The sequence below is a fragment of the Eptatretus burgeri genome, chromosome 2, assembly GCF_056783735.1.
Source record: "Eptatretus burgeri isolate ZD-2024b chromosome 2, Ebu_testis_v1, whole genome shotgun sequence".
Classification (NCBI taxonomy): domain Eukaryota; kingdom Metazoa; phylum Chordata; class Myxini; order Myxiniformes; family Myxinidae; genus Eptatretus; species Eptatretus burgeri.
In genome coordinates, this window is record NC_140962.1 from 65,428,823 (window position 1) to 65,441,032 (window position 12,210).

General features: G+C 41.0%; 1 protein-coding gene across 1 annotated transcript in view; it reads left to right on the top strand.

Moving 5' to 3' along the window:
* LOC147032202 (kinesin-like protein KIF26B) overlaps positions 1–12,210 on the top strand; it is a 244,239-nt gene that overhangs the window by 140,645 nt on the left and 91,384 nt on the right. Inside the window, exon 4 of the mRNA XM_085850516.1 lies at positions 11,752–11,946. Within this exon, the coding sequence (XP_085706642.1) occupies positions 11,752–11,946 (195 nt within the window). The remainder of the gene's footprint in view (positions 1–11,751; positions 11,947–12,210) is intronic.

Here is a 12,210-nt window from a genome sequence, read left to right on the forward strand (position 1 = left end):
CAGATTTTTCAAATGTCATGAACAAATTTTGGTACGTCATGGATGATGAAGGTTGTAGTGAAGTTTCATCGGAAGTGTTTGTATCGTTTCTGAGAAGAAAGCAAATACCTCTTTGGGGGGCCAACCCATTCCCCCCCGCTCCCCCCATAAACTCCCTCTGCAGACCCCTGTTGTTTTTAATGCCATTACGGGTGATGAAAGTTGTCGTCAAATTTCATTGAAATCTAATGTGTAGTTTCTGAGAAGAAGTTGCAAGTATTTGTGAATGGACGGATGGACGGACAGATGACGCACCATCCCTTAAGCTCCCTGGAACTACTTTACAGGTGAGCTAAAACCATCCCTGGGAATATTATTACAAATGAACTACAGTTGGAAGCTGTCTGGGGTCAGCAGTGATCCTGAAGAGAGCCCTCGGCACAAAACGTTGAGAACAGAAACCTTCACAGCTTGGTCCATGAATCGTGACCCCTTTACTGAAATGAAGGTGGATGCTTTGAGCCCACACTGGGAGGACTCTATTCCACATTCTGAAACCCGCATATGTAGATACCAATCAAACGCAAACACACACACACACACACACACACACACACACACACACACACTTTGAGACCTGGGGTGGGAGCATTCAAAACCAACAGCTCATACATGCCGTGAACTTTGCATCCCTCTGGTCGGCTCTGATTCCGATTCATACATGCTACAGTCCCCTAAACGGCGGTGAAAGGTGGGGTACCAAGGGAAGGGTTGGGAGAGAGAGATGGAGGAGTGGAGAGAGAGGGGGCTTGAGTGGAGGGTGTGGGAGAGAGAGAGAGAGAGAGAGAGAGAGAGAGAGAGAGAGAGAGAGAGAGAGAGAGAGAGAGAGAGAGAGAGAGAGAGAGAGAGAGCGAGAGAGAGAGAGGGGTTGGGTTGGAAAGAGGGATAGGAGTGGGAGAGAGGGGTATGGTTGGAAGGGAGAGGGGTGAGGGATTCCAGCAGATGTGAAGCCCAGTTTATCATCCATCTAATAGTCTCTATGCACTAAGCGAGTGACGTCACAGCGGAAGGTAAGGCTCCGCCATATTGAGTGGCAAAAAATCATGGCAACCACGCACGTGTCACGTGAACTTCTGGGCTATTTACCATGGATTAGATGATATTTCTAAGAAGAGGTGCTGCGAAAAACTGAAGCTGTGTGGTCTTCGTGAAGATCCTTATATTATTTCAAAGGATAAATGAACAACAGAAAGGAAATTTTGTCCTCAAATCGCTTTCCCCGACATCCATGTTCACCTCGTTGAAACGCCGAGTCCTTACACTCAAGCCAGCCTGAAAGCCTTCACGAGTATGGACACTTACTCATGTTATGTCGCCGGGTTTGTTAGTGACATAATCTCGACGAAAGCTGACAATAACTGTATTATTGTGAGGGCAAAGGTAAGCCTGTTTTATTTCATTCCACTATTATTGTATTATCGTTGTTGCTTGTTTTGTTCAGCAACCAACGTCACTTTTTTAACCTGACTGCTGCCACAAGTTAATTTCAAGTGAACCTCTTGTCTAAATGCTAAGTTTGTAGAAAATCTTCGTTCGTCAGTTTGCTCACAGATATATTATATTTTTTCCATAACAAACATCCAGTGTAATGCCACGCTGCTGTGGATATTCCCAAGTGCTAGTTTTTTATGTATTATACATATCGATGTGACTTTCTGTGGTGAAACAACTCAGAACTGTGCGCGTTAAACAGCTGTTAGAAAGGCGATCTAGCCCATCTCATTCTGTCAATAAAACAAGGGATATAATGCATTTTAATGATACAAATCAGACAACATTTCGTAACCACCGGCTATTTAATACCAACTACTGCAATAACGTATCAGAAACTAGTTACATACCGGAGACAAAATGAAGGCCACACAACCAGTCATGTTCGCCACGTCACCATTTTTCTCTTCTCAGAACCGATATCCAAAGATTTCGTCGGTCTACTTCGGCGGGAAAGCGGTAAAACTGCACTGATGCCTTTAGTATATCGCTGAGTACATCCCGGGGCACAACAACTCTTACCCATTTGCAGAAAAAAAAATGGCTTGCTTGGAAATAACAGTGTAGTTGAAGTGGAGACTATCGGTTGTTATGGACGCGGTGATACTTTCTTGCCACTCAATATGGCGGAGCTGCCACAGTCACGTGACCGGTGACGTCATCTGAATAAGGCCTATAGATGACACACACCGTGAAGAACCTCCCGGCTTGTGAAACACCAGGAGGACAGTTTACAGCTGGGTTGGGATTCAAATCCAGCCAGGCTACACAGAGTGAGCATGCGTACCTCTCTGCTTTCATGCCGTGATGTGGTGATTCTTTACTTCAGAACTGAAAATAAAAATTCTCATTGTGATCATATAATTTATTTTGCCTTCCTACCTGCAGCGTAGAATCACGGTATCATAATTGAAAGTTGAAAAACGCCCAAAGTGACTTTTCCATCCAATGCACGAAACGTTTGAAGAAACTTTAAAAAGTGAAACGTTTAATTACCTCCACCGCCGAAGGTGAAGGGGGTTATGCTTTCACCCCTTTCTTTCTTTGTTTGTTTGTCTGTTTGTTTGTGTGCAGGATATCTCAAAAAGTTGTGGACGGATTCAGACAAATCTTGGTGGGCATGTTGGGTGTGTAACAAGAAAGAATTGTTTCAATCTTAGTGAAGATCTGAATCCGGATCCGGATCTGATAATTTTCTTCTGTCATTTTTTTACCATTGAGTGATAGGGCGAAACCGATATATGACATGATATCTCAAAAAGTTGTGGACGGATGCAGACGAAACTTGGTGGACACGTTGGGTGCGTGGCAAAGACAAAATGATTCGATTTTGGTGAAGATCCGGATCTGGATCCAAGAATTATTTAATTCTCAAAGTGGTTCTTCTCCATTGAGAGATAGGGCCAACAACAATATATAGCATGATATTTCAAAAATGTATTGGGTCCAATGTGTTCTTGTGGATCAGGCATTACATGGCAGATGTTTGCACTCTTCAGAGTTCCCTTCTAGTTCACCATGAATTTATTTTTAAGTTTTTTTTCTCTCTTCCATTAGATAATAATGATAGGTGAGGTCCTGCAGGAAATGATGCCCTGGACAAATGAAGAAAAGGCTTTTTCTGTAGAATCCTATGCAGAAATGCAATCCTTCATTCAAACTCAAAGAAAGTTGAACAGAAAATTTAACTGCTGAGATGCCTCATGCAAAGAAAGAATATTCAAATTGATGAAGACATTTGAGAGCAAGGAACTGTGCACAACTTAAAAACTCAAAATCAATGGGCACCCGCCACACTGCAAATGAGTTTCCGAAGTGGGTGACGAGCTCAGTGAGAGAGTGATTGGCTGATGCTTCAGCGTTGAATGGTCCCACATTCCATTGATCTGAGCCCACTACATTTATTTTTTTATCTTTGGGGATATGTCAAATACAATATGTACAAGGATAACCCCAAAAACATCTTTGTGCTGAAACAAGCAATTACAGAGAAAGTTTGGTCCATCCCACTTGCCGAATGTCAGTGCATAATCAACAACTTTGCCCGTCGTGTTCAAATCTGTAATCGGTGCAGAGGTGGATATTTGGAGCATGTGATCGACTGAGTGCCAAACTAAGGTCTCACAAGTTATGATTCTGATATGTGGTACACCTGTGTCACCAAAAATGTAGCACATATTCCTCAAGCTTTATGTAATTCAAAATAAAAAATTGTGTTGTGGATTTTTTTTAATGGGTTGTTTTTTTTGGCACACCCTGTAATTAACACCAAGAAAATATTTAAAAAAAATAATCATGTGCAAATTGAACAGGAAACAAGACAGTTCTGTCGCAAGTTCCGGAAAAAAAGAAAGTGCGCTGAATCAGTTATATCCAATACATACATTTTTTTTATATCCAATGGATACAATTATATCCAATACAATACATACATACAATACATACACCTTCCTGCTGCATCTCAGATAGCAATTCTAATCAGAGGAAAGTTTGAATACAATTTCTACTCCTGTACTGATATTATCCTTGTTTTAGCCATACGGATATATTTGTCATGATGTAATCTGATCTGGTCTGTCCTATGATTGTAATAATTGTTGCAGAACCATGTTGGCATTGTCTAGTGCCCGATGGTGCCGATATCCTCTCTGGGGGTGAGGTTTATGTATGAATTTAAAATTTCACTCGAAAGGTAGCATGGGATATGCAGCATCCACTTGTGAATGCTCGGAGAAGGGATACCAAGGTTGACACCCCTCTGAAAGATGGCACACTTATTGATGTCTAACAACACTTGATGCACAGGACTTGAAGGACAGCCCTGCCTATGAAGCACCAGGTACCAGTTACAGTTTTTAGTTTGGCTTGGAATCAAAACCAGACGAGACATCTCAGAGGTGAGTGAACTACTTCTGAGCTATATTATCAGCCTCAAGGTTCCTCATTGTGGTTTTGTTTAGAAACTGCATGTTTTATCTTTGCGTGGTAAATAACTTTGTTTCGGGATATACATTCTGTGTTCTGTTGTTGACATCCAAAACCTTCCCTCTTAAATCAAAGTTGCCTTATGCACCATTCTTAAAAGAGAATGTTAAGCCAACTACTGTATCTCATTTGCAAACATGAACGTACGTAAAATATTTCATGGCGTATTTCTCAACATATTAGTTTGTACTGCTATCATGGCCATAAATACTTGGACGATAAATTAAAACAATTTTAGCTCACCTGGAAAGTAGATCATGGGAGGTATTAGCATATCGTGCGGTGTCAGTCAGTCAGTCAATCAGTCCGTATGTAAATGCTCGAATCTTCTTTTCTGAAACTACACACATGATTTTGATGAAACTTGACCACAACCTTCATCACCCGTGATGTACTGAAATTTATTCACAGAATTAAAAAAAAATCAAGGTCTAAAGGGGTCTACGATGAGTCAAAATAGGTACAGGTTTCACCCCACAAAATAGGTATTTCCTTTCTTCTCCGAAACTACAAACACTATTTCAATGAAACTTGACCACAACATTCATCACCCGTGATGCTAAAAGTAATAGTCCTATTTTCACCAAACTTTGTAGAATTTCTGAGGACCAAGGCCGCCTGATGCCTTGCAAATCCCATCAAAAAATTGCATATTACGCAGACCAATTCAAAGGTCAAAGGTCATTACAATTACGGGATTGCTACTTTTTGACTTCTCAAAAAGTATTCACCCGACTTAGATGTAACTTGGTTAGATGAATCATTTCTGCGTGGTGCTTCCGCAAGTTTGTTCAAACTATCACCTAATTTACATATTTTGTGGGTCATCCACGCCTACCAGTGGTTCTCCGGTTCTACCAGGTGAGCCCAAGGGCATTGCCTCTATTTAAAAAAAAAATAATGTAGAGCATCTTTTGGCCTTCAGCTTGTATGCAACTGACCACTTGAATGCATCAAATCATCCTTCATGTTGGGTGAAATCAACAGGACATTGATTGAAGTATACTCACCACCATTGGAAGGAAGAAGTTAACTTTTCGGGTGTTAACCCTTCTTTTGAACAAAAGAGGGTTAATTCCCAAAACGTCAGCTCCTTGCTTCCCATGACGTTTATCATACCTCGGTCAACCTTTTGTTTATTTCATCCATTATTCTGCATGTCTGCCAATGCAGATTGACACTCGTCTTCATCAGCAAGACTATTTATTCATTCTATGTACTGAATTTTGTTTGCTTAGTTGGTGCAGAATGAGAAGTTTGACAGATATTTTCTTAAATGTTCTCAACAAAGTATTACTGACTCACCATTATGCGATGATAGTGTGTCCCTTCCGAAGACACTTTTGACTCTCAATGTGATCCATTGATAAAAGGGTTGTCCAGAAGATGGAATCAAAATAATTACTCATATCGATTTTACATCCAAACGTTAATCACATTTAGTCCTGTTCGCAACTGACCTTTACCTAGTAATTATTTTCCGACACATGATTAAAAAACAAAAAACCTCTTGGACATGAAAGTGAATGAAATAAATCTTCTCATTGAGGCAAAAAAAAATGCCACTGATAACGAGCTGAACACAATAATCATTGTTGGTTTCTTATTATATGCCTGGTGTTGGCTTAATGGTTCGGGTGGTGGGCTTGGGATCTCATGGTCCTGAGTTCAAATCCCGCTCAGCTGTTGAATTAATACCAGGTGGGGTTAACTCGACCTGTCATCCTTCTGAGGTCAGCAAAATGAGTGCCAGCTTGCTGGTATACTGTGTCGGAGTGGTGATCCGTCCAATAGCCAAGGAGACTGCTAAATCAGCACCAACGCTCTGCACAGAGTATGGTCCCAATGGATGGATGGATGGATGGATGGTTTCTTATTGACTTCTTTATGAGTACACTGTGGCATACTTTCTTCAAAAGTATGGCAAATCTGTAATGTTTGTCATGCTTATAGTGGATGAAAGGCCCTCCTATTACCGATGCACAAATATCAAAAATGTTGATGCCTTACCCACATTCATAGTATTTCCCGATAGATCCTTCTCTCCTTCCCCTTTTCCAAAAGCTTCTTTCCCCTTGCTCCTCCATCGCATCCTTCCCTGCCCCCAAATTCAATGCCTTACCCTCTTCTTCTTCTTCTCCTTTCGGCTGCTCCGGTTAGGGGTCGCCACAGCGGATCATCCGTGTGATCCGCATAATGATTTGGCACATGTTTTACGCCGGATGCACTTCCTGACGCAACCCTGGTCGCCTCTTACGACACAGGGATATCAATGCCTTACCCTCCCTTTATTCTTATACTCCCTCGATTTTCCTTCCTCTTCCTCATTATAAGGTTTGTTAATTGGCTGATAACACAGCTACATTTGAATTTTTTTTTTCAGAGGTCTTGGTTTTCTCAACCGTACTTATATGTTTTTTGCATGCGGAATTTAGAAATGTATCTCATTTCGCTCAATCAGGTCAAGTTTTTATGCTATCTCAATTTTAAGGAAAAAAAAAATAATCAAAATTTTTGTTTTTTTAATTAGCATTTTTTTAATTCAAAATCAGACCTACATTGACATAAACTGTACAAACTATATATAAAATGACGCGCAAGTACACTTAATGTGAAAGAAAGTGCCTTCTCAATTACTTTCATTTCAATTTCCGAAAAAATATAGATAAATCGTTGTTTCTGGCAACACCCAACTTCAGTCGCTCCAGCAGTCGCTGTTTTCCTTCGTCTTTTTAATGTTGAATTTCACATTAACGGTACTTGTGCATCATTTTATATATAGTTTGTACATTTTCTGTCAATGTAGGTCTGATTTAAAATTTTAAAAATGCTAATTAAAAAAACAAAAATTGATTAATTTTTTTTTCCTTAAAATTGAGACAGCATAAAAACTTGATCTGATTGAGCGAAATGAGATACATTTCTGAAGTCAGCATGCAAAAAAACATATAAGAACCGTTGAGAAAACCGAGACCGCTGAAATGACGTAGACCAGTGTTATTGTGGATGATATAGTATGGACGGGGCAAGCAAAATGTCTCGAGGTGGACAGTTCAGCGCTGATTCCCAGAAAGAAAATAATTGCATATGGCTTTACCCGTCCAAAATACTTCCTGATGCAGCACTTCATGTTGGCACTGCATCAAGGTGATTGCTTCTTTTTTTAGAATCAGAGTCAAATCTGCCTGAGCAGCAAACATCTCAGTATAATTAATTTGATGCTATCGTTGAGCAATGCAAGAACCAATAGAAATGGGATCAAAAGGCGTCTGGTGTTGACCTTACCGTGTTACAAATTGGATGTTTTATTTGCCCTGAATTGCCGTGATAGACAAATTATAAATCAGAAGGTTTGCTGCAGTTTGTTTTGCCTTTACGGGGTTTGTAATCTTCACCATCGACAGAACCAACGGAATTCTGAAAGTTCATTCGTTGTAGCTGATTGTTCTAAATGTGCTGTTGTTATCTTGTCGGTTATCACAGATATGGTTTTGTTTCATTCAATGAAAGCACGAACACAGGTGAAAGAATTATGTTTTAAGCAATGAATTTCATGGCATTAACGTTAATGTGATTTTCCAGCACCTGAAGTGTAATGTTTGTGTCATTCATTGAGCATTGTGAGCTAAACATATGCTTTTATGGTTTCGATGCACAATTTGTGCATCATTACAATGACATATTCTGCTGTTATTTTCTTTGCGGCATGTAAAACATTTTGGGAAATTTTATTCTCCCACCCTTTCCCTATCTCTCCATGGGTTTTGCTCCTTTCTTTAACTTCAGACCTTCACTGCATACAGATTACTCGTGCTCTTTTTTTTTTCCACCCACGTCTTCTTCGTGACCCTGTTCCCTTGATCACTCATCCCAACATGTCTGATGATGCCCACACATGGTGCTCTCCATGACTCCTGTGTTTCTCTCTCTCTCTCTCTCTCTCTCTCTCTCTCTCTCTCTCTCTCTCTCTCTCTCTCTCTCTCTCTCTCTCTCTCTCTCTCTCTCTCTCTCTCTCTCTCTCTCTCTCTCTCTCTCTCTCTCTCTCTGTCTCTGTCTCTCTGTCTCTCTCTCTGTCTCTCTCTGTCTCTCTCTGTCTCTCTCTGTCTCTCTCTGTCTCTCTCTGTCTCTCTCTGTCTCTCTCTCACTTGCTCTCTCTCTCTCTCTCTCTCTCTCTCTCTCTCTCTCTCTCTCCTAATCTCTCTCTCTCTCTCTCTCTCTCTCTCTCTCTCTCTCTCTCTCTCTCTCTCACCTTATGCTACCCACCCCTCCCCCTTTCACATGATCATTCATCCTCAACCACCCATCTTCCTTCTCTCTTTCCTCTTAGATGCTCATGCACAGATTTGGCTGGTGTAGTGTAATGAACCATTCAGCATAGGATGAGGCACAAAGGAGGCCTGTTTGGTCTCTGAGTGTCTCCCGCTGAAACATCTTGACACATTCTTCCACCAGACTGGCCTTATGCAACCAGTTCTGGCTTTCTCTTCTCCACTCATGCTAAGCGAAAGACAGTGTCATGCATCGAACTATTTGTGTGAGAACTTTTTTTATATATATAAACAAAGATGTTGGAGCATAGAGTATTAATATCAGGCTGTTTCTTTTGCTTTTCACTGTTTTGGCCTACCCAATCCGAAAATGGATTACATCACCAGTCTTATATGCTCTACAAAAGTGGTGAGATTTTAGTCGCAGAATTTTTTTGGATTTGCCGAGCCAGGTCACTGAATTAGAGGATGACCTGCAATGCCTGCCCGTTTTGACTGGCTATGTGAAGGAGAGGTACAGCTATGTATGTGAAATATTCAGGTTAGCAAGGTCACTTTCACGTTCTGCAATGGTTCAGAGGCATCCTCATTCACAGCTGTGTGACTGTCTGTGACAATGGTGGCCAAGGTGCTTCAATAGCTCGACGACTCTTCACGAAAGAAACCTTGAGATCTCTTACATCCACAAACTAATGCTGGCAGACTGGATTCCCAGATTGAAGTCCATCCGAGGGATGGCACCCACATTGGTGAATCACCCTGCATGCGAAACACCAGGATGATCGTTTATAGCTCGATCGAGATCCAAACCCAGCCAAGACTTGACAGCCCAAAGGAGAGTGTGCAAGCCTCAAGGCCATTCTGCTGCCCTTCAATATCATTAGTCAAAATTATCTATTAGAAAATAAACGTATTGGACATCAATGTTAGTGTTTTGCCAAAAGCAACTGAACTGTTCCTTTGAGAGAATACAGCAAATCTTGCGATATTCAAGAGAACGTTTGAATATTTCCTGATGCAAACAAATCTTCCAATCCAACATATTTTACAATTATGCAATGGAAGTGAAAATTGACTCCACCTGCTCTTCATCACAGCAAAATTCTACCAACATGACTGAATGTCCAGCCTTGTGTTAAGGACATGAATGACAGTACACTGGAATTTTAAAGGTTGTGGGTGCACATAAGACCGATGGGCACATCATATATAATTTTGGTAAACACCTGAACATTTGGAAAAAGAAACAGAAAATGAAGTGGAGGGTGGAGTGCCCTCAGGCAATTTCTTTAAGCCCAGTCTTATTCCTCATCTCGAAAAACGATCTCTGATGCTCTGAAAAATCTTTCTTTCCTTTTTTGCAGATGAGCCCACATATCATAAAGTACCCATGGTATACAGACAGCATCTGCATCACTCCCTGCAGATCTAGAATTGATGGGATATTGATCTGATGAATAGAACTGCACATCTTTCAATCCTGGCAAATCTCACACGTTAGTCCAGAATGATCACCAAACTCACTTGTCTTTTCCCATGGTCAGCCACTGAAAAAGGTTTTTTCGACCTCACCATCAGCCATATGACTTCTTCGTAGCTGACCACATTGCAAATTTGGCCTCAAAAGCCAGCCACAAGACTGGACATGTCATTTTCTTGAAAAATCCGAACTACTCATAGCCTCCAAGGTCTTTGGACTTAGCTCAATGGAGTAATGCTCTCCCTTATGGGCTGAAGCCCCAGCATCACATCCATCTCTCCTGAAATCTGTTGAAAGTAAAAGCTCTCATTTTAGTTGCATCTCCCAAAATAAGGCTGATGCACAAGGTCTGTTACTTTCATTTTGAAAACTGGTTGGTGGCCTTTCTGGCTTTCTTTTACAACCTGTGCTCTGATCTAACTCCCTTGCTTTCTTAGCCATTTTACCCTCCCCAGCAACTCCAGGATGCATACATTCTTCCAGTAGCCCCCTCCTGAATAACCTTCCAAAATCCAGGCAGACTGCACACCTCAACTCTTTTGTTCCTCTTTTCTCCCATGTTTTGGAACCGCCTTTCTGAGGCTGTTCCAGCCTATTCTTCCCTCCAGCACAGGCGGTGCATCTATTATCACCACGAGATGGCAATTGAGATTATCATGACAGGGCAATCTCATGTCATCTGCCATCGCTACCTGCAATCCTTTCTTTACCTCCACTAGCCATACCCAACCTAACCCAACCCTCTAAATTGCAGGCTCCTGGTTTCCTCTTGTCCTTTCACTCCTCTTTTCTTATTTCTTTAGCCTCTAGGTTTTCAGTTTTCAATTGTGGCCTTGACGCCCCACTCTCAGCTGGTTGGCATTTTACCCTCTACAACGTAGGTTTTCCATGAGCCTCGATCCTGGATAAAATATATGAACTAATCTCAGGACAATTATTGAAAAATTGTCGAAACATTCCCAACTGGTTCACCAACACCCTTCAGGAATAAGGTAATCTACCTGTCTACATTGGAATGACCTACGGAGAATGCTGGTGCTAACATTTAAAGCAACAGAAGAGGGACACCAAAATTCTACCTATAAAAAAGAGGCAATGCCCCTATATCCTAAAACTGAATTAGGAGAAAGGATTGACTGAAGTGGAACGACCATGATGCCAAGTGTTCAGGTCTAATAATAATGCTTTGCTCTGTTGCGAAAGTTGTGATGCTAATTGAATGTGTTCTCAATACCCATTTTCAAGTATATTTCCTGCAAATCTGTGTGTGGAGGAAGAATTTGGTGTTTAAGTTAATCACGAAAACTATTTTTCTGTGATTGTTCTGTCTTTTTCAGAAACTCAATTAATCACATAACATTGTTATTGAACTTATTTTTTAACATTGTCTGAATATACAGACATACAAATAGTTTTTTTATCCAAAGTTTACAATATATGTGTGTTCCATGAGTTATGATTCCTATAATTTATGCATTCCACTACCAGGTAAAGGTGATGCTGCGTGTATTCGCCGCTCCGTCTGAGGTCTCGGACTCTGGCACCATTTTGAAGGTCGACTCACGGCGTAAGCAAGTGACTTTGTTTGATGCAGCCGGGAGTGGAAGCAATTCACGTCATGCCAGCCTGGCCATGCCTCGAGTTTTCCCCGTCGATGCCGCCTTTCCACATGATGCCTCTCAGGTACCGAAGCTCAAAAGATATAATATAGATGTAAACACTTTGCTAAATGATTCGTACTGAAAACACATGATTCGTACTGGAGCGGCAAGGAAGGGCTACTTTAAGTTGGATGTGGCCATCCCAACTTAATGGACCATTCCTATGCACAACCCAAGTACAACCATCTACGTTTCAACTCATTCCCCCTGCATATATGATGACTATAGTTTTCATTATACTGCACTATAACACAGTTAATTGGCATCTTTTAGAATGATTTATTCA